The following is a 24,623-nucleotide window of genomic DNA, read 5'->3' as shown; positions in this document are numbered from 1 at the left end:
AACAGGCAGATGTTTGCTTTTATTAATGAAGTTTAAAGTTTTGTTTTAAATATTATCGTTTTTTATTTCTTTAGTCTAGCAGAACTATTTATGAACTATATATACCTAGTCAGGTCATAAGTATTGTCACACAGTAAAAACTTTTCTTTTAGAATTCTGGCCACAAAAAAGTTTATTGAATTCGAATATCTAATTGTTCATGAAAATAAAAATGTATACTTTTAGAATTTTACTCATTTTTAAATATGGAGTGGAAGCTTAAAGAAGACCGTGTTGCAGTTATTGCGTTGCATCGTTGCGGTTACGCGCCAATTCAAATTTTTAACATACTGAAAAATTTTAATATAACCAAAAGATTCGTTTATCGTACCATCAAACGATACAATGAAGACTCTAGTGTAGATGACAGGTCAATAAGTGGTCGCCCTCGGTCTGTTAGGACTCCAGCAGTGATAAAAGCTGTGAAGGCGCGAATTCAAAGAAATCCCAAACGTAAGCAGAAACTGTTGGCCCTTCAGATGGGGTTAAGCAGAACCACGGTGAAAAGGGCGTTAAATGAAGACTTAGGGCTTCGGGTATATCGAAGAAAAACAGGACATCGTTTGAATGCTCGTCTAATGGACCTGAGACTGAAGAGATGCCGCGCTTTGTTGAAGCGGTACGTGGGAAAAAAATATCGGGAAATTCTTTTTTCGGATGAAAAAATTTTTACCGTAGAAGAGAGATACAACAAACAAAATGATAAGGTGTACGCACCCAGTAGTGAAGAAGCAAGCAACCGTATTCCGCGTGTCCAACGAGGTCATTTTCCATCCTCGCTCATGGTATGGTTGGGAGTTTCTTATTGGGGCTTAACAGAGGTACATTTTTGTGAGAAAGGTGTAAAAACGAATGCAGTTGTGTATCAAAATACAGTCCTGACGAACCTTGTGGAACCTGTTTCTCATACCATATTCAATAACAGGCACTGAGTATTCCAACAAGATTCGGCGCCAGCTCATAGAGCGAAGAGCACACAAGACTGGCTGGCGGCGCGTGAAATCGACTTCATCCGGCACGAAGACTGGCCCTCCTCCAGTCCAGATTTGAATCCGTTAGATTACAAGATATGGCAACACTTGGAGGAAAAGGCGTGCTCAAAGCCTCATCCCAATTTGGAGTCACTCAAGACATCCTTGATTAAGGCAGCCGCCGATATTGACATGGACCTCGTTCGTGCTGCGATAGAGGACTGGCCGTGCAGATTGAAGGCCTGTATTCAAAATCACGGAGGTCATTTTGAATAAACTTTAATGTCATAAGAATCTATGTTTTGTTAAGTTCATTTTGGTATATGAATGGTTACATAATGAATAAACTTGTTTCAATTATTTTACATTAAGCATGTGACAGAATTTATGACCTGACTAGGTAATAAGATGTTGAATTTTCCAACGTTTCTCCTGAAAAATTACATAAATTGCATAAGTTTTTTTTTTATTTTTTGCATAGATAGGTGGACGAGCGCGAGCGTAACCTGGTTACTGGAGACCGCGCAGCGGAAGACGTAACGTGGGACGCCCCCTGGCTAGATGGTGCGATGACCTCCGCACGGTGGTCGGCAAGAAGTGGATGAGGAGAGCCGCAGACCGGGCTCAGTGGTGTAGATTGGGAGAAGCCTATGTCCAGCAGTGGACGACTGTGGGCTGTTGATGATGATGATGATAAGCCCATAGACATCTACAACGTAAATGCGCCACTCACCTTGAGATATAAGTTCTAAGGTCTCAAGTATAGTTACAACGGCTGCCCCACCCTTCAAACCGAAACGCATTATTGCTTCATGGCAGAAATAGGCAGGGTGGTGGTACCTACCCGTGCGGACTCACAAGAGGTCCTACCACCAGTAATAAGTGACGTTATCGCACTGTATGTGTGATATATCAATTTCCGATTAATATTTTTTTCCTTAAAAACCAAACATCCTTAGGCTTCAAACAAATCAACCGCGTTTATCTGCTTAGTAATTGACGTATATATTTCGTTCTCGGCTTTTAAGCCAGCCTTGCCTCTGTAATACGGAAACTCATTGTGCGTGGGCAGATAATAAATTCCACTCTTACTAAAATCAGTTTCTAGGCCCATGTAAACGATATCCGTGTTGTTGAAGCAGTTCGCCAATCTAGCCTCCTGGATGCTAGCGCATTTCACGCCTATGAACTTCTTTGGATGCTCTAAGGCTTGCCACCAATATAATATCGAACGTATGTGACTGCAAACCACAAGGCAAGGAATGTAGGGGATGTCGCTGGGCTGGTACTCGCCGCCATTGACGTAGACGTCTATATGACCAAGCCTCTCGGCGATACCAAAGCCGTCTATGTTTGTGTGGATGACGTCTACATGCTGACCGTCATTTGGAGACAGTTTGAATTCTTCTGGAAGCGATCTAAAGCACGGGCCGGCGGGGTCCAGGCCGGTGACGCGAAACGGTTTGAAGCCAGTCTTCTCGTATATATATTTGGCGGCCGCTCCGACCAGATGACCCCCAAGACTGGCCCCGACTAACTCCAAATCGTCGGGAGATAAGCCTTGTTCCATTAGCTTAACGAGGAATTCGCCGACCTTCATTCCGATCACTCTGGTAATACGTACTGATCTGAAAAACGGGCGATTTACATTTACAGTTCATTGTAATAACGTACGAAAAGAACGTCACGTATGAAATACTTTACAGTTCTTTTCATTATTATTTTATTTATTAGATGGATGGACGAGCTCACAGCCCACCTGGTGTTAAACGTTTACAACGTAAATGCGTCACCCACCTTGAGATATGAGTTCTAAGGACTCAGTATAGTTACAACGGCCGCCCCACCCTTCAAACCGAAACGTATTACTGCTTCACGGCAGAAATAGGCAGGGTGGGGGTACCTACCCGTACGGACTCACAAGAGACGTCTACCACCAGCAATTACGCAAATTATAATTTTGCGGGTTAAATTTTTATTACACGATGCTATCCGTTCACCGTGGAAGTCAATCGTGAACATTAGTTAAGTACGTATGTCATTAGAAAAATTGGTACCCGCCTGCGGGATTCGAACACCGGTGCAATCGCTAGATACGAATGCACCGGACGTCTTATCCTTTAGGCCACGACGACTTCAGTTACAGTACCCGACGATAAATATTACACATCGGACTTTGGAAAGAGACAATCGGCCGATTTCGGCTTCGTAGAGCGTTATCTCTGTCGCACAAAACGTTCCGACAACACACTACCGCAATTGAATAACGACTGACAAACGTCACATAGCTTGCAGTGTCTAAGTTTATCTATATATTAATACGTGAAGCAAAAACTTTGTATCCCTTTTTACGAAAATTGCGCGGACGGAGGAGTATGAAATTTTCCACACTTATAGAGAATATAGAGAAGAAGTGCACAATGCTAATATTTTTTTAAAATAATGCATAAAAGATACATTAAATCAATAAAGAAAACATTACACACACTACAGACCATGTATTTGACGCACACACGCATGCATACTATTTATTGTCAAACTTTTGTTTTTGACGTCTATTGTCAAATTAAGAATAGATTAAATATTGTTTGTCTTTGTTAATGTTTTTTATAGTGTAGTCTTGGCGAAATTTGTGCTTATAGAAGTATAAAATACTAGCGACCCGCCCTCGCTTCGCTTCGGAAACATTAAAACACACATGAAATCAAAAAAATATAAATAAAAAAATAAATAAAAAAAAGTAGCCTATGTTCATCAGGGACAATGTCGGCTTCTAATGGAAAAAGATTTTTTCAAATCGGTCCAGTAGTTTCGGAGCCTATTCGAAACAAACAAACAAACAAATCTTTCCTCTTTATAATATTAGTATAGACAATCATAATAGTGTACAAACTTACAATTCCAATTAATTATAGTCGAATTTCGACTACTGCGGGACCTCTAGTTAAAATGAAAACCGTATTGTAACCATAATCTCCTTTTTACTATCGCACCTCCCGTCTTTAAAGCAGAGTTCATTCATACTACTTAGACTGCGTGTTTCCAAAGATCTTTTCATCACGTAACTTACGACTCTGGAATAAACTCCCCTTCATGGTGTTTCCCGAGCGCTATTTCAACGGTAGGCAGCAACTTGGCTGTGCCGCTAGCATTGCTGATGTCCATGGGCGACGATAACCACCCACCATCGGGTGGGTCGTGTGCTCGCCTACAATAGCAATAATAAAAATAATAACAAAACATGCCCTCCATCAAACGAGGTTCGAGACGACTCCTCAGCTGTAGACAACGGTTTCGCTGCGCCTCTGGCACTGCTGATGTCCATGATCAACGGTGACTACTTACCAACAGGTGGACCGAGCAAAAATGCATTACACATACTTAACCACTCCCTCTATTATGCCGATTTACCCTCTATTATCCCGATTTACAAACTTTAAATAGTTGTGGGTTGCAATCTCACACAAAAATCTGTACAATTTAATTTACCTATGGATAGCAATTTAAAAATATAATTATGTACTCAAATATGTTAAAGATCAATTAATAACTCCACGTTCACAATCAAAGGTCACGCAACTTTTTTTAATTTTTTTTTTATTTTTTTTTTCTTAGATTTTTGGATGAGGACATGGCCCACCTTAAGTGATTACCGGAGCCCATAGACATCTACAACGTAATTGCCGCCACCCACATTGAAACACAAGTTCTAAGGCCTCAGTTTTTATAGTACAGTGGACTGCCCCAAAATTATTTATATTTATTGCTTGGAGGAAGACATTTAAAGCGAGCTTTTGCCCACACTCTTATGAATCCCTTATTGACCTTTCCAAGGTAAACACGTATAGGTAATACCTTAGGTATAGAAGAATATGACCCATTTACCTCAAGGTAAACACGCGATTTGCAGTAACATGTCGAACGCGACAAAAGAATTGACCGTAACATTTAACGAGCACACATATTGAATCAGATAAATTATTCATTATGTTATTACAGATGCATTCGTTCGTTTGAAGTATCTTGCACCTTATACATGGACTGCCTTTGACACCAATGTGTCAATCTTACAAGAATTTAATATTAAAACTAGACTTTCCACGATATGCCTTCGCAGAGTACTGGAATTCTTTGGACACATGGCTCGAAAGGAGAGTCACAATCTTGAACAGCTAATGGTGACTGGCAAGATAGATGGCAAACGTCCCAGAGGATGCAGTCCCACGAGATGGTTGGACCGGATTCGATCTTGTCTGAACATCAAGTTCCACGATGTGCTCTACAAATCAAGGATCGCAGCAGATGGGGAGAAATTGTATATGAAAGCATGATGCAGCGCGGGGTTCCTAATCCTCAGTAATGAGGAAAGCGACGCTAAGAGGAAGGGAGGCAACTGGTGAAACTGTCAAGGCGTCCGGGGCAAGAATAACCAGTTATTGCCGAAAATAATTACTATTCTGGTTTCACCCTGATTGATGGGCGAGCTCACGGGGCTCAGTCTGACAGAATTGCTAACATTCACCCTAGCAAGAGCAGTACTTCGCTGAATCTACCACCGGATCGGAATCAGTGAGAAGAACCGGCGAGATCTGGTGAAAGGATATGTCTAGGGCGACGACGGCTGTTGGCTGTCACGTCGTCTGGGTCAAGGATGTAACTTGAACTAGCTACTAGATAGACTTGAATAAAGGCTTATAGTGCCGCAACGCTTTTTTGAAGAATCAATAATCAAGGTCCTTAAATTAGGATTAGGAGCTGTTCGAAACAAAATATATCGCATTATCTCTCAAATTAAGCTGAATGTGTCTTTTAAGTACCGCTTTTTCATTTTATCGAGATTCAAATCACAACAGTTGGCACTAAACAAGTTTTCACTTGAGAATTTCATAGTGAATCTGAGGTATTTAATTAGCTCTTACACTGATCTCATATGGATGTCGCCAACTAAATTGAAATATCAGGGGCGAAGTCTCCACTTTTTAAATCACAATGTGCTTTTGGCGATTTTTCAAAGCTACCTGGGCCTATTATTTATTGTATAAATATTATTGTCAGTATTTTAAATGGACGTAGATATTATAATTGTATAGTGGAAACATAGGAAGAAGTGAAATGTCAAGATAAGCCTCTTCCTTTTACTGGTGGTAAGACCTCTTGTGAGTCCGCACGGGTAGGTACCACCACCCTGCCTATTTCCGCCGTGAAGCAATAATGCGTTTCGGTTTGAAGGGTGGGGCAACCGGTGTAACTATACGGAGACCTTAGAACTTATATCTCAAGGTGGGTGGCGCATTTACGTTGTAGATGTCTATGGGCTCCAGTAACGATCTAACACCAGGTGGGCTGTGAAATAGTCCACCCATAGAAGAAATAAAAAAATCCTTACTCATTGTTCAACCACGTTCCATAAACACGCTTCTTAGGCAAACCAAACACATTTAAACAAACATTTTAATTGATCATTTCGCAGGCAAACGTTATAAAACTGCTGTCGGTGCCTTATACACGGAGTGTAAAATAAGTATCTCTAAATGGCTCAGATCTAAAACTATAAGGAAACAGAGGCTATTCTAAATATATCTATATATTAATACGTGAAGCAAAAACTTTGTATCCCTTTTTACGAAAATTGCGCGGACGGAGGACTATGAAATTTTCCACACTTATACAGAATATAGAGAAGAAGTGCACAATGCTAATATTTTTTTTAAATAATGCATAAAAGATAAATTAAATCAATAAAGAAAACATGACATACACTACATACCATGTATTTGACGCACACACGCATGCATACTATTTATTGTCAAACTTTTGTTCTGGACGTCTGTGGTCAAATTGAGAATACATTAAATATTGTTTGTTTTTGTTAATATTTTTTATAGTGTAGTCTAAAGTATAAAATACAATCATAACAGTGTACAAACTTACAATTCCAATTAATTATAGTCGAATTTCGACTACTGCGGGACCTCTAGTTAAAGTAAAACAACAAATAAACGCGCGCGCACACACCCACACACACATGCACATGCACACACGCACACACACACCCACAAACACACACATTTGTTATATATCATTAGTAATATTGTAGTATATAACGTGCTTTTATGGAAGAGCGGAGTTTCCTAGTACAGGTTTGCAGGCTTAAAAGGAGACTCCAATCATTGTATTATTTTAACTCGCCTTTTGGAAATAAAGAATTTTTGTATTTTCGTATTTTGCCTCAAAAGTAACTCGTGTTTGATATTTAGATGTGTTTTTTTTAATGTTTTCTTTTATAATTAAAACTTATTTTACCGGATAATCTCGTCTGAGTGGTAATGGTCAGCCGTGACCACGAAAACCGTATAAGTTCCGAAGCGTCGGAAATAATAATTTGGAAACCATAAACGCGCAGCAGTAAAACCGTAAAAGTTGTTATAATTATGTCCCAGATTAACAAAAACCGAAGAAAATACTAAACCATTTTTTGTTATCTCTGTCACGGTACCGACATAGGTTCCAATTTGGGAGATAGAACAGTACAGTACCTGGCAACAAATATTACAAATCGGGATTTGAAAAGAGACAATCGGCTAATTTCGGCTTTTTCGAACGCTATCTCTGTCGCACGATGCAGTCTGACCGCACACTATGACACTCGAACTGTCTTGAACAACGACTGACAAACGTCACATAGGCATATCATTTTCCGGAGTAGAGTTCATCCATACTACCTGGAGCCACTGCGGTCATCCACAGTGCGTTTCCAGAGATCTTTTTTGCCACGTGGCATCCGGCTATGGAATGAGCTCCCCTCCCCGGTGTTTCCCGAGCGCTATGACATGTCCTTCTTCAAACGAGGCTTGTGGAGAGTATTAAGCGGTAAGCAGCGGCTTGGCTCTGCCCCTGGCATTGCTGAAGTCCATAGGCGACGGTAACCACTCACCATCAGGTGGACCGTATGCCCGTCTGCCTACAAAGGCAATAAAAAAAAAAAAGGCAATGTGTAACAAAGCAAGCGCTCTACGAAGCGAATATTACCCAATCATCTCATTCCACAAGTCGATGTGCAATTCTTATTGTCAGGTACTGTAATCAAAACTTAAATTCGTCAATATCTTATCAATATATTCGTCAATATCTTTTAGTAATATTCTGATTACGATTCCTTTTACGAACTTATTTGGACAAACCAAATCATTGACCATTTGGTAACCAACGCCCATGCACTGTCATACACTGTCGTTCCCATACTTTTTTTTTTATTCCTTTATAACGTGGACGAGCTCACAGTCCACCTGATGTTAAGTGGTTACCCACCTTGAGATATGATTTCTAAGGTCTCAGTACTAAGCTGCACTAAAAGTATCGGGAATGGAATATTTCCACTGTTCCTGTCATATTAAAATCTTTTTAATTGAAGACTCCTTGGTTTTAAAAATCGAATACCATTTATTTATTTAAAAAAATATTCTCGGTCTTGTCACGAGATTTTGTCAAACTTGTTTAGTCGTATAGTTACAACGGCTGCCCCGCCCTTCAAACCGAAACGCATTATTGCTTCACGGCAGAAATAGGCGGGGTGGTGGCACCTACCCGTGCGGTCTCACAAGAGGTTCTACCACTATTAAAAAATAATACTACGCTATAATACCTAATAATATAATACCTAATATAATAGGATTTAATGAGAGAATTTTATGTAAAAATACAGAGAATACATATTGTAACGATGCTAGAAGGTTGAGAGACTGATGTATTTTACAGACTATTTGCTCTAGAATACAACCAGTAATTACTATAATGGCTTTAACTCATTACATACTAACATTCCTTCGCAAAACTGATTCGTGAACATCAGATAATTAACAAATTACGTTTTCCTAATTTAGATTCTATGGTATCCAATCATTCTGCGTTTGTGGTCAATAGAAAAATTAAGTGGCATATACAGATATGTTCCAGAAGAATTGCCAGTTTCACGAGGACAGGTGGGTGAGGACGGGCTCAGCCAGGAGGAGGGAAATTGCTAACAGTTGCCCGAGCGCCTCCGGAAAATACCGAACATCTCTAGGGCAGCTGCTTCGCGAATCTATATATATAAAAATGAATTGCTGTTCGTTAGTCTCGCTAAAACACGAGAACGGCTGGACCGATTTGGCTAATTTTGGTCTTGAATTGTCCAAATCAGATCCAATCCAAAATCCAATCATTTGTCTTGAATGAATTGTTGTGTATGCCTTCACAGGACAACGTCTGTCGGTTCCGCTAGCTAAATTATACAAAAAAAATTAACTACTTACTTCGGGTATATGTATGACAAGAAATGTACTGTTTCCGTAATGAAGACGTTGTAGCCACGCTTCGCGTAGGCGGTGCCTATAGCCTGCGAATGTGGGTAAATCGAACTGTCCAGGAAGCCCACGGCGTACAGCATCGTCTTCTTCGATCTGAAATCTATAGCGAAAAAGTTACAGGGTGTTCTAAAACGATATTTTGTTTTTTAGCTATTGCATAGCTTTTATCGCGGGTCTTGAGCGCGGCGACCGAATCATGAAATTCCGTAACGAAAAAAACCTTACACACCTCACTCCGCCTACCTCCGTTGCGCTTGTGTAGTGCTTGTGAATAAGCGCGCGGCATAACGTCACACTGCATGCGCATCATGAAAAGTCTGCCCATCTCTCTCTCGCGCGGTCTAGCTTATGAGTGTGATAGGGGCAGTTAAGGTTTTGCTTTTATTGATGTTTAATATAGCGTGGTCTTGTTTTATTACTGTTTTAATATTAAATTATCATTGTCTAATTATAATTGCATAAGTTGATAAAAAATGCTATGCAATAGCTTTACCGCGGCAGTTCCCGAGTGCCACACGTTTTTTTTTGTTCACGTTCTAATGCTGTTGGATATTGCTGCTGGTGGTCTAGAAAGATCGTAGAGTGAAGTCGTCGTGGCCTAAGGGTTAAGACGTCCGGTGCATTCGTAACGAGCGATGCACCGGTGTTCGAATCCCGCATGCGGGTACCAATTTTTCTGATGAAATACGTACTCAACAAATGTTCTTTTTTTTTATTGCCGTTGTAGGCAGACGAGCATACGGCCCATCTGATGGTAAGTGGTCACCGTCGCTCATGGACGTCAGCAATGCCAGGGGCAGAGCCAAGTCGCTGCCTGTTCACGATTAACTTCCACGGTGAAGGAATAACATCGGGTAATAAAAATCAAACCCGCACAATTATAATTTGCGTAATTACTGGTGGTAGGACCTCTTGTGAGTCCGCACGGGTAGGTACTGCCGCTCCGCCTATTTCTGCCCTGAAGCAGTAATGCGTTTCGGTTTGAAGGATGAGGCAGCCGTTGTAACTATACTGAGACTTTATAACTTGTATCTCAAGGTAGGTGGCGCGTCTACGTTGTAGATGTCAATGGGCTTCAGTAACCACTTAGCACCAGGTGGGCTGTGAGCTCGTCCACCCATCTAAGCAATAAAAAAAAACTTGTATCATCATGTAAATGAAGTATTAATATTTTTACTCGGAATATATCCTAACGAATTATGTTAATTATAAGGAATTAGAGGCGATACGATAATGATATTAATGTTTCTTGTTTTTCTGAGAATTCAATTTACATTGAACTTGGAAGTTTTAATCGTACGACTTCGACGGTAGGTACCGCCATTCGGCCCATTTGTACCGAAATGGGCCGAATGGCGGTACCTACCCTTGCGGGCTCATATCCGCCATAGCACCACTAGAAGCCTACAAGCGCAGTACAACATTTGGGTTGGGTTGTCAACGCCGAGTTCACAACAAAGTATCGTCAAAGTGTTGTCTCAAACACAATAGTACTTGAAGTCTTGAATACTTGAAGTCGACGTGGCCTAAAGGATAGGACGTCCGGTTCATTCGCATATAGCGATGCAACGGTGTTCGAATCCCGCAGGCGGGTACCAATTTTTCTAATGAAATACGTACTTAACAATTGTTCACGATTGACTTCCACGGTGAAGGAATAACATCGTGTAACAAAAATCAAACCCGCAAAATTATAATTTGCGTAATTACTGGTGGTAGGATCTCTTGTGAGTCCGCACGGGTAGGTACCACCGCTCCGCCTATTTATACCGTGAAGCAGTAATGCGTTTCGGTTTGAAGGGTGGAGCAGCCGTTGTAACTATACTGAGACCTTATTTATTTATTTATTTATTAAGTTGCACCAACAAAGTGATCATCAATACAAAACATTGAACAATTGACAAAAGACAAAAAGATGTCACCTCAATTATAGGTGCAGTTATATCTTATATATCTTATATCTCAAGGTGGATGGCGCATTTACGTTGTAGATGTCCATGGGCTTCAGTAACCACTGAACACCAGGTGGACTGTGAGCTCGTCCACCCATCTAAGTAATAAAAATAAAAACGACCCTCAGACAAAGGGAGCACGACTGGATAAGTGTCAAATTATTTATTGTCATATAATATATTGCGTACTTATAAATCCTGCGAGTTTACATTATAATTAGTTCTTTAAATTTGTATTTTTAATGGTGTTTTGGTAGTTCGTTTATTTCAATTTGGATGTGATGTCATTACAGGCTTATTGTGTGTAGTTAGAACATAACAGAATCTCATTAATGCAAGGTCAAGATCAAGTCTGTTATTAATGAGGCAAACGCTAAACTAGTCGAATCCAAATCCACAAGAAAATACGATGACAAAAAGAAAAATAACATTTTTCTCCTACCTTTTTTTTGTATTGCTTAGATGTGTGGACGAACTCACAGTCCAACTAAGCCGTTGTAACTATACTTGAGACCTTAGAACTTATCTCAACGTGTGTGGCGCATTTACGTTGTAGATGTCTATGGGCTCCAGTAACCACTTAACACCAGGTGGGCTGTGAGCTCGTCCATAAATCTAAGCAATAATATATATATCTCCCTCTCAACTTCCGTTCGTCTCGCCCGATCATATTTCTCGTAACGCTCTCGTCACGCATTCACCAGCTTACTCCTCAAATCAAGCGTGCGTAAAGAAGTTTCCCTTCAAAGACAGAACTCACCGTAACTTTTATCTTTGGCCACGACCTTGGACGCAGTCTCGATCGGCACCAGCTGTCTGCTGATCAGTCCGTTTGGAAGGATTTTGTGCAGGGTGATTTTCAAGTTTGGCAGCATCCGAGCGCTGATTGTGGCGTTCTTCTGAACTCCTGGACCTGGATGGATAAAATAAGACTTGTTGGTTCATTGAGTGGATGGGAAAAGGCCTCTGGTGCGGAGCCCTCTTGCGGGTACGCTCTTGATTCCACATTTCACGACGCCCTCCACACAAAAACAGATGGAGAAAATTCGTGCGAAAGAAAATGATAGAGAAGGTCGGTCACCACCCTCAGAATTGAGGAATACTAAGCAAAGAGGAGCATTCATTCATTCCCTCGTTGGAAGTTCCAGAATTATCTCAGCACATTTATTGCTATTATTTTGGACAGGTATCAATATCTCTGACATCAGTCATGCGTTCCGACTTGAAGTTTTTTTTTATTGCCATTGTGGGCAGACGAGCATACGGCCCACCTGATGGTAAGTGATCACCGTCGCTCATGGACGTCAGCAATGCCAGGGGCAGAGCCAAGCTGCTGCCTACCATACCATGTAGAGACAATTGAGATATCGATGTCTCGAAGTAGCGCCTGGCATGTCCATAGGCTCCGGTAGCCATTTAATGTAAACAATTAAGGTGGGTCGTGAGGTCGTTCACGAAACTTAAAAAGGGAGGTCAAAATTAGGGTTGCAAATCCAAATGTGTTAAACACTTGGATTTGTTATCACTTTTCTTTTCCTACCTAAGCTGATAGCCTTGAGAGGCTATATCAGCGTCGCCTTAACTAGTAGGTGAGCTCACGGGGCTCAATCCTGATGACGTTGCTAGCACGAACCCTAGCAAGAGCCGTGCTTCGCAGAATCCACCACCGGATCGGAAACGCGACCCACTGAGAAGATCCGGCGAGAAACTCAGTGGGCTAGTTATCACAATTTTACGTATATCACATTTTTCAAACCCTCAAACCCAAGATCCCGTGGTCACGGAGGACTAAGATGCGATCTGTCAAATTTGAATTATCATAAAATATCTTTTTAGATTCCTTCTAGATTAATTGTAATATAATGTATGATTACTTCTAATTCAGGATCGAATGCTATTAAGATGAGCGTCTGTGTTTTTTTTAGTATTTAGTGGTAATGTTATCATAATATTTTTGATATTTATATATTTATAAATATATGTATTGTATTTTCAATCGATAAGTACACCGCGGTTGTCTGAAAGAGATCGCTCCTGTCGATAAGCCTGAAAAATAATTAGTCACGTTGAAGTTATAATTATTAAAATTACAATTAATGTATAAAATAATTATAAGTTTATTAATGTTTTATTTTTTTCAAGCTTCCTTTATTATATTTTGCTTAATATTATTAACACGGAATAGTGAATAGTTATAAAACATATGATACATTCAAAATAACAACCCAATTAGTAGTAATTGTATTAATCATATATTATATTCTCAAGACATTTCCAGGTACCGGTGGTAGGACGTATTGTGAATCCGCACGGGTAGGTACCACTACCCTGCTTATTTCTACCGTGAAGCAGTAATGCGTTTCGGCTTGAAGGGTGGGGCAGCCAGCCGTTGTACTGTAAAAACTGAGACCTTTGAACTTATGTCTCGTGGTAAGTGACGGCATTTACGTCAGAGACGTCTATGGGCTCCGGTAACCACTTAACACTAGGTTGGCCGTGAGCTTGTCTACCCACCTAAGCACTAAAATAGTTACATTTTGTTTTCTGACTCGCGCGTCCATGCCTCTATGGCGGTGACGCCACTAATTCATAAGTGCAAATTTTGTTATTCCACTGCCCCAAAACACCCTAACATCAGATTCGATAAGTCTCTAGCTGATAAGTAACAAAAAAGGATTTTAAATTTTATATCCAATTTAATTTATACAAAAAAAAGGGTGCGTGTACTTATGTACGCGCGTAAGAAGTTATACTTTATTTTTATTAATTTTATTTCTTTTTTTTTAATATTAAATAATTAATAATAAATATTTAACGTTAATAATTTAATAATATTTATTAAATAATAATTTTGTCATTTATATTACTAAAAAATGAATGCTAATAACACTTTTTTTTACGAGTGTACATGCGCGAAAGTACACCTGCGGCTATATTCAGACTCGCCAAGTTACGTCGGTCGTATTGTAATGAGCGATTTAGTGTTAGTAACTTCATTCTGTTAATTTAGTGTCACGGTGCGCGCGCATCGTAAAATTTCACTATCATCAATTTTTCATAACGCGCCTAAAGAAGTATAACTTCAAAAATAGTAAACCCGATATCAAACTGTAAAAGTAATTTTAAATGCACATATTAATACTAAAAAAATATCAACTGAGTAAACTATTGATTGAATCGAGGGGTGAAGAAAGGCTATTCATTCGGTTTATACGATATTTTAGTCGTCGTGGCCTAACGGATAAGACGTCCGGTGCATTCGTGTTGAGCGATGCACCGGTGTTCGAATCCCGCAGGCGGGTACCAATTTTTCAAATGAAATACGTACTCAACAAATGTTCACGATTGACTTCCACGGTGAAGGAATAACATCGTGTAATAAAAATGAAACCCGCAAAATTATAATTTGCGTAATTACTGGTGGTAGGACCTCTTGTGAGTCCGCGCGGGTGGGTACCACCACCCTGCCTATTTCTGCCGTGAAGCAGTAATGCGTTTCGGTTTGAAGGGTGGGGCAGCCGTCGTTACTATACTTGAGACCTTAGAACTTGTATCTCAAGGTGGGTGGCGCATTTACGTTGTGGATGTCTATGGGCTCCAGTAACCACTTAACATCAGGTGGGCTGTGAGCTCGTCCACCCATCTAAGCAATAAAAAAAAAAAAAAAAAAAAAAAAATTTTTGCATTACAGCAGAGCCATTTAAAGGTTAAAATTTTGAAAAAACATCATATCAAAAACCTTCTTCAGCAATATATTTGAAAGGGGTGTAAACTTAAATGAAGCTGTTTTTTTATTGCTAGGTGGATGGACGAGCTCACAGCCCACATGATGTTAAGTGGTTACTGGAGCCCATAGACATCTACAACGTAAATGCGCCATCCATCTTGAGATATAAGTTCTGAGGTCTCAAGTATAGTTACAACGGCTGCCCCACCCTCAAACCGAAACGCATTACTGCTTCACGGCAGAAATAGGCAGGATGGTGGTACCGACCCGCGCGGACTCTCAAGAGATTCGCATTTCTATTGAACGTACCATTTGACGTGTTTTCGTTTTTGGCGGGATTTTCGTGTCTACCACAGACTATATCACCTTTTACTCTGAACATAGCATTCGACTATAGGTATTTAGTTGTTACATAAACCAGAGCACTGTGTCGCGTATATAAATAAGAAGCCTTAGAAATTATAAAATAATTTGCCCTTACGAAGCGCGTTGTTGACATTGACACAGTATACACATCGCGCAGAGAAATAGTTCTTGTCATGCGAAGTACAAAGTCGAATCTACATTTTTCACGAATAGCTTATGAACGGATTCGACCTCTAGACTAGAACATCTATTTTAAATCATAAAGTAAAAAAAAAAATCGAAGGAGCGTAACAAAAAATTTATTTGATAATAAAATTTCATGGAGGTTTTTAAGACAAGTTAATTTATTAATTTGGATATTGCTTTTTGAAATTGTTTTACGCTCAACGAACAAACTGTTAAGTGAAAAAATATAGCCTGGTGTTAAGTGGTTACTGTAGCCCATAGACATCCACAACGTAAATGCGCCACCCACCTTGAGATGTAAGTTCTAAGGTCTCAAGTATAGTTACAACTGCTGCCCCACCCTTCAAACCGAAACGCATTACTGCTTCACGGCAGAAATAGGCAGGATGGCGGTACCTACCCGCGCGGACTCACAAGAGGTCCTACCACCAGGTCCTCTATCTGCCGTAGAGTAGTGAAAGCAATCCACAGACTTCACAAGACGAATGCTGACGAAGAGCTCCCTTAACTCATCAATATCGGAGTTAAGAAATCCCATCAACTTCCACGTACCCCGCGTGACCCATATGCAGGGACACCACTTATGAGGTTCGACACCTGTTCAAAAAAAAACCACAATATTCCTTGTGCCTTGCCATGGGGGCAAATACGGCAATTTGTTTATGACCCACGTCACTATGATCTAGTTGCGACATAGGGGGTTTGCTTATTATGGGAACCACGGGTTCAATAGTAATGTTTATTGCAACTAAATGGATCGGGAAATGAAATTATGTATTTAAAGGATAAGTAAAGTGTGATTAAATTCTATATATATATAAAAATGAATTGCTGTTCGTTAGTCTCGCTAAATCTCGAGAACGGCTCGACCGATTTGGCTAATTTCGGTCTTGAATTATTTGTCGAAGTCCAGAGAAGGTTTAAAATGTAGATAAATATGAAAACGCTCGGAATTAAATAAAGTTTAGGTCTTTTACTTATCGATTGAGGAACTAAAAAGTCTGCCGGGTCAGCTAGTATATAAATAAATACATAGATTATTTAGATAATAAAATTCAAGGTGGGTGGCGCATTTACGTCGTAAATGTCTATGGGCTCCAGTAACCACTTAACACCAGGTGAGCTGTGAGCTCGTTTACCCATCTGAGCAATAAAAAAATTACAAAATTGACAGAGCTGGAATGTCGATAAACCTTAACTTCGTCTTTCAATTAAAAATGTAAGGTTGAAAAGAGAATGTACTGTTTTGAAGTGAGCGAAAACAAAAATCATTTGTAAAACAAAATCTATATATTATAGGTATTAATACGTGAAGCAAAAACTTTGTATCCCTTTTTACGAAAATTGCGCGGACGGAGGAGTATGAAATTTTCCACACTTATAGAGAACATAGAGAAGAAGTGCACAATGCTAATATTTTTTTCGAATAATGCATTAAAGATACATTAAATCAATAAAGAAAACATTACACACACTACATTCCATGTATTTGACGCACACACGTATGCATACTATTTATTGTCAAACTTTTGTTCTTGACGTCTGTTGTCAAATTGAGAATAGATTAAATATTGTTTGTCTTTATTAATATTTTTTTATAGTGTAGCCTTGGCGAAATTTGTGATTATCTATATATATAAAAGAAAGTCGTGTTAGTTACACTATTTATAACTCAAGAACGGCTGAACTGATTTGGCTGAAAATTTGGTGGGGAGGTAGCTTAGGATCAGGAGAATGACATAGGATACTTTTTATCACGTTTCTGTGGGATATGACATAAAATGTGTTATAACAAAACGCAACAGATATGGAATAACAAAACGCAACTGACAGCTAAACGTAATGTAGTTTATGGTTAATTATAGTAGAATTTTGAAGTTGACCGTTTGATGTGTTTATTTCGAGTTTCGATTAGCTTATTGTGCCGAGATAGGTAATCATTAAGAAAGCCATGCCGCGATCAACACGATCAAATCTTTCCCGACGAAACCGTAATGCAACTAGGATTCGAAACTTTGCGAGTGAAAGGACTGAAGAAGAACAAGAAAATATAATAATAATAACTAAAATACATGGCCAATAAAGAATCATTAAAATACTTGCTTTTTTAATTTACATTCATTATATCCAAATAAAAAATTGACATTGATCAAAAGTCTTTTCATTTATTGCCTCTAAGGCGGAACAAAGTTCGCCGGGTTCGCTAGTAGAAGTATAAAATACAATCATAATAGAGTACAAACTTACAATTCCAATTAATTATAGTTGAATTTCGACTACTGCGGGACCTCTAGTAGGTATTAATACGCATATAATAATATGTGGCATTGAAATTGTTTCCGAATTCATTTGTTTATTATTTATAGAAGTGATGGTTTTGAATGCAACGTCTGCCAATAAGGAAATCTATGATTTTAATTGAATTTTTAGTTTTTTTCCAAATACTAATTTATGTAGCTCCGTAGCATCCGTAATAAAACGAAATTGATGTGTTTATAATACGCTTTTAATAGCTTCATACGTATGTATGTAACGGAATCTTTGAACATGGTAAAAACGTCGGATTAAATCGAAATTTGGCATATTTATTAAGAACCGATGACAATTCAATATTTTAAACAATTTGATCCGTTATCCTTACTAGGATAATCAGGATTAGCGTTTTTTTTTTTTTTACTGAGACCCGGAGTGTCTGCGTCAAGACCAAGAAGGGAAACTACCAGACGAGCCGATCATCTATTTCTCGGATAAGTTACAGACTGATTCAGATGAATTTTTTGTAAAATTGAAAAAAAAAACATTTTAAAATTGAAATATAACCAAAAAATGAAAAATAAATAATAGTTTAAAAAAAAACTAAAAAAATACGCTTTTATAGAAAATCCAACTAAAAAATAGAAAATAAATTTTAATAAATCTGAATTAAAAACCGTGTAAGAAAAAATGATTTTATTGTAAAAAAAACCGTGGGGTGCATGATATCAATCAATATGTAGTTATAAATATTCTATGAACAGATACGAGTAGAAGGGTTATTTTGATAATATCCTGAAAAGCTGCCCACGCTTTTTTTACAATTCATTAATTTGCCTAGAAGGGCAATCAAAAAATCTCAATTTTACAGTACAACGGCTGCCCCACCCTCCAAACCGAAACGCATTGCAGCTTCACGGCTGAAATAGGCAGGGTGGGGCACCAACCCACCCTTGCGAGCTGACAAGACGTCCTACCACCAGTAAGGGCGACTTATCGTGAAGGCCGCGACGAGTTCAAACAGCAACAGATCAGTTTTAATGTTCGACATTTACAAAGAGTGTGTAGTGTATTTGTAGTCGTCGTGGCCTAACGGATAAGACGTCCGGTGCATTCGTGTTGAAGCGATGCACCGGTGTTCGAATCCCGCAGGCGGGTACCAGTTTTTCTAATGAAATACGTATTCAATAAATGTTCACGATTGACTTCCACGGTGAAGGAATAACATCGTGTAATAAAAATGAAACCCGCAAAATTATAATTTGCGTAATTACTGGTGGTAGGACCTCTTGTGAGTCCGCGCGGGCGGGTACCACCAACCTGCCTATTTCTGCCGTTAAGCAGTAATGCGTTTCGGTTTGAAGGGCGGGGCAGCCGTTGTAACTATACTTGAGACCTTAGAACTTATATCTCAAGGTGGGTGGCGCATTTACGTTGTGGATGTCTATGGGCTCCAGTAACCACTTAACACCAGGTTGGCTGTGAGCTCGTCCACCCATCTAAGCAATAAAAAAAAAACGCGAAGCCGTTATCTTGGATGGCGATACAGATTGTTGTTTGAACACCAGGTACGCACACGGAAGGCTGAGGTTCCCTCGTAATCTATGACTCAACAAATATTTGACGATCACTCGACAACGCGCGTGGAGTGTGAACAAACTTAAGTATGCGTGTTTAATTAAATTTAATAGAAAAAAAAGCATTAACAAAAAAATATATATAAAAAAATATCGAACGATTAATTGTTTTTTTTTTTAATTAACAAACACGTAATTTGCGTAATTTTTTGGTTACGTCTTGTGTCTATACTTGAGACCTTAGAACTTATATCTCAAGGTTGGTGGCGCATTTACTTTCTAGATATCTATGGGCTCCAGTAACCACTTAACACCAGGTGGGCTGTGAGCTCGTCCACACATCTAAGCAAAAAATAAGAAAAAAAAATTGTAGCTTTACTTGTGCTGAAACGAAAAGATTTCTTGGACTTCGTTTGAGGAAACTCATGAACGCTCAGAGATATCTTACCAGAAATACATAGTATTCACTTTAAAAAATCTGTAAACCTTACTTACAGGTACTTAGAAAAGTCGGTTCATTAAAATACCGGATAACCACTTGCGTAAAATACGAAAGAGAGAGAGAGAGAAAGAGAGAGAGAGAGAGAGAGAAAGAGAGAAAGAGAGATTGCTTTTTTGCTCATCCAAATAAAAATCTCAAAATTCAGTGCTATTATCGCTACTAGTGGCCCCGCAGTAGTCGACTATAATTAATTGAAAAAATAAGTCTAAACTTTATTATTGTTCTATTGTCAAACACTATTATATTTCGTTAATATAATCACAGTATTCGCCAAAACTGCACTATAGACTAATAATATTAAAGACAAACAATAATAATCTTTTTTTCAATTCGACCACAGACTTTAAATAATAACAAAAGTTTCCCAATTGACAATGGGTAAACAAAGATTATACTTTTATGTATGTGCTGTGTCAAATACATGGTAGTGTGTGTAATGTTTTCTTTATTGATTTAAAGTATCTTTTATGCATTATTTTAAAAAATATTAGCATTGTGCACTTCTTCTCTATATTCTGTATAAGTGTGGAAAATTTCATACTCCTCCGTCCGCGCAATTTTCGTAAAAAGGGATACAAAGTTTTTGCTTCACGTATTAATATATAGATAGCGATCTCTTCCACACAAGTTTTTTTTTTTTTGTTGCTTAGATGGGTGGACGAGCTCACAGCCCACCTGGTGTTAAGTGGTTACTGGAGCCCATAGACATCTACAAAGTAAATGCGCCACCCATCTTGAGATATAAGTTGTAAGGTCTCAGTATAGTTACAACGGCTGCCCCACCCTTCAAACCGAAACGCATTACTGCTTCACGGCAGAAATAGGCAGGGCGGTGGTACCTACCCGCGCGGACTCACAGCAGGTCCTACCACCAGTAAAAAAGTGTTTTCGTATAGGGAAATTCTAAAAAAGATAGTACGACAAGTTGTATATTATGTTGCTTTATACAGAATGATCATAAGATCTATAATATACAATGTTTATTATAATAATAAGAAGCACATAATATGTGTACAGTTTATAAATATTCATGATGCTTTGTAGATGATTCGCTTTGTACGCATTTATATATTTATTTGACTATGTGTTAAGTGTATTTACTTTATAATATATATGCCCCATATTTACTTTATCAGCAGAGTCAGAAGACGTTGAATCTGATCCAGTGATCCCCTACGAGCCGATACCACCATCACGCCTGTTTCTACCGCGACGCAATCATGTAATCCGGTTTCAGGGTCCGATGACCTTCATTCATGGTTTACCACCACCACCACCAGCTTTCGGTCGGCCCAGCTAAACCCAGTGGAAATAACAAAAGATAACATACATTCAGGTATCAAGCCGGCCGGATATCCTATATCCGCTTTAGGAACATATGAAATTCCCGTCGCTATGTTGATGGAAGCTACCACCAGCAATGTCATCAGGGTTGGCATGATCCTCGACATTTTTCTGAAAAAGAGAATTCGGAATTATCCCACTACAGTTGAAAGAGCGGTTGTAAGCTTTGGACAAGTCGCCCGTAGTGTTCCGTAGGGCTTAGAAAAACTTTATTTATTTATTTTATTTATTTATTTATGTACACACAAAAATTAAGACATAGTACAGAGTAATAGGAAAATTATGTACAAAGGTGCTGCTTATTTCTTTAAGAAATCTCTTCCGGCAGACCTGCGAGAGATTATGAGAATAATAATTTTAAAAGTGATGAGTGTGTGTAGAACAGCTAAAATAACAAATACAACACGAGAATTATAGTAATGCACTAACACATAGCAAATATTGTTAAACTTGAATACAAAATATTATAAGTAGCACAGTATATACGAAGAGTATAATATAACAATGAAGTATAGAACCACTTTATTGGTATGGTCCGGAAAATACCACGCAATATGTCTCCCATGTGCTGCGTAGATCAAATATGACCCCTCAGAGTTTATTATTTTATTGCCTCTGAACCAGACGAGCGTACCGACCACCTTATGATGAGTGGTTACCGTCGCCCATGGACATCAGCAATGCCAGGGACTGAGCCAAGTCACTGTCTACCGTTAAAAATTCAACGCTAAGATCCGTCACAATAAAGCAATCGGTTTTTATAAAATAATGTTAATGTATGTTTATAAATTTACATAATTAAACATGAATATATTTGAGCATTTTTTCTCTAAATGCTCCAACACTATTCATATGATTGTTACTTTCGACGAAGAGTTCGACCTGCAAGCATTTACGTTGTAGATGTCCATGGGCTCCAGTAACCACTTAGCACCAGGTAGGCTGTGAGCTCGCCCACCCATCTAAGCAATAAAAAAAAAACAAAAAAAAGACAAACCTGTTCATCACACGAATTTTGCCCGAAGCCAAAATCGAACTCATGACCCTCTGCGCTAACTACCACTGAGTCAGTCGTCACCGAGAGACAAATAAATAGTATAGACAGATAAATACCTAATTAGACGGTCAAAAATTAATCATAATTTCTCCGGATATCTTTCACTATAGCAATGTACAATCTTAACAAGGATATGAACAGGCCTGCTGAGGCAGATAGAGCCCGCGACCCGTGCCCTACCTTCAAACTCTAAATAGAAAATAATACCACAACGTTCACGGCTGCTGGAATACCTACATTAAGCAAGTCATTACCACGAATAATAGAACATCATTATTAGTTCGAATAACATTAGATATAATCTAAAATTACATTGAGTAATAATTAGGAACAGAAACATGTACCTAATTCATTGCTGATATCCACGAAAAAACGTAATGTATGCGAAAAGTTGATTTTTTTTTTTTATTGCTTAGATGGTTGGACGAGCTCACAGCCCACCTGGTGTTAAGTGGTTACTGGAGCCCATAGACATCCACAACGTAAATGCGCCACCCACCTTGAGATGTAAGTTCTAAGGTCTCACGTATAGTTATAACGGCTGCCCCACCCTTCAAACCGAAACGCATTACTGCTTCACGATAAAAATAGGCAGGGTGGTGGTTCCTACCCGCGTGGACTCACAAGAGGTCCTACCACCAGTAAAAATTTTTAAAATTGTTTCAAATTATATATGTTACCGGCAATCTGTGTAATACGGTATTCTATACAATGCCTAGGCGATATATAGAATGCCTAAAGCGTTAAGGTAATATAATAATATGTAATATTATGAATATTATTTTACCTAAGTAATGTATACAATTCCTAGGTATTACTAATTGGTAATATTCCTTGGTATCCCTACTTACTAGGGGCGCTGTTCCAACTGTATACAAATTTGATTTAACTTTTACGCTATCGAGTACGTTAAAAAACTCGCATTAAGCACACTGATGGTGAGCGGTTACCGTTGCCAATGAATTTCAGCAATGCCAGGGACACAGCCAACCTGCCGCCTACCGTACTCTCCACAAGCCTTGTTTGTAGAAAGACATCTCATAGCGCTCGGGAAACACCGTGGGTACACAGCCGATTTCTAGTGCTTTCCGTAAGATTCAATCATTGAACACATGATCTGAGCTGACGAAGGAGTGTCCTGATAAAGGACGAAGACGAAGAAGGCTCACCAGGTGAACCATCTACGCTGGTAAGAGTAACGCCATCTATCGCCGAATAGCCGAAACGAATGTCAATGGAACTAGTAACGGCGAGAACGCTCGATAAGTACAACGCCATCTATTGTCAAATGGCGGAAACGCATATCAAAAATACTCGACTTGTGAGGAACGTTCTCGATAATTGTAGAGATGTCGTATCAATTAAAAAAGCGTTGCAGTAATGAGGGAGTTAGTAATCGGATCTACTGGAAGCGAAACAGCGAACGGATTACCTGAAGCGAAGCGGAAGAAGTGAATTGAGAATTTTAAAGTGTTCGTTAAGTGTTTTAAGTGTCCTAAGTGTTAATAAAGTTTTAATTTGTACTTCGGTAGATTTTTTATTTATCCCAAACCCCTGCGCGTAACAAAACTTTTCATACGACGTTGACTATTGGTCATCATCACCTTGTTTTGTACTTAAAATATAAATGCTACCACTTTACTGGTAGTAGGACCTCTTGTGAGTCCGCGCGGGTAGGTACCACCACCCTGCCTATTCCTGCCGTGAAGCAGTAATGCGTTTCGGTTTGAAGAGTGGGGCAGCCTTTATAACTATACTGAGATCTTAGAACTTATATCTCAAGGTGGGTGGCGCATTTACGTTGTAGATGTCTATAGGCTCCAGTAACCACTTAACATCAGGTGGGCTGTGAGCTCGTCCATTCATCTAAGCAATAAAAAAAAAATAAAAAAAAACATAAGCCGGACATTATATTCTGTCGAAGTTATCTCATAGTTTTAGTGTTTCCCGACCACAAGAATATAAATAGATGTTTTTCAACTATTTTTACAATTTTTTTATTACCTGGCTAGGTAATAAACTCAAATAATTGTTCAAGGGACAGCATTTGCAGACGAGTTATTTAGAGCCAATAGCTATCTCAAATATTAAGTGTATAATCTATGCAATAGCTATTATGTAACCTTTGAGCGCGACCGTCGATAGATAGATTGTCTATTAATGAGTATAAAGTGCAGTGCGTCGGAATACTGACTACTACGTAGTTTGATTACGGGTATTAGTTATCGACTTGTACGGACGTATCTTAATGCGCGCATGTAGTATATAATTATAAGGTTTTTTAGTAAGCTAATAAAATTTTAT

The 24,623-nt window shown here is 38.9% G+C and overlaps 1 protein-coding gene across 1 annotated transcript; it reads right to left on the bottom strand.

Annotated features, from left to right (window-relative positions):
• Positions 1–1,724: 1,724 nt before the first annotated feature.
• LOC114248954 (phospholipase A1) lies at positions 1,725–21,402 on the bottom strand. Its single transcript, XM_089735944.1, has 4 exons — positions 21,249–21,402; positions 12,068–12,220; positions 9,302–9,455; positions 1,725–2,638 (listed from the first exon to the last, which is right to left on the bottom strand). The coding sequence occupies exons 1-4, from the start codon at positions 21,367–21,369 to the stop codon at positions 1,966–1,968; spliced, it is 1,101 nt and encodes a 366-aa protein (XP_089592070.1). The 5' UTR covers positions 21,370–21,402; the 3' UTR covers positions 1,725–1,965.
• Between the last annotated feature and the right edge of the window lie 3,221 nt (positions 21,403–24,623).

The sequence above is a fragment of the Bombyx mandarina genome, chromosome 20, assembly GCF_030267445.1.
Source record: "Bombyx mandarina strain Sakado chromosome 20, ASM3026744v2".
NCBI lineage: Eukaryota > Metazoa > Arthropoda > Insecta > Lepidoptera > Bombycidae > Bombyx > Bombyx mandarina.
Note: the sequence above shows the minus strand (reverse complement) of the source record. Positions and strands in the feature narration are given on the sequence as shown.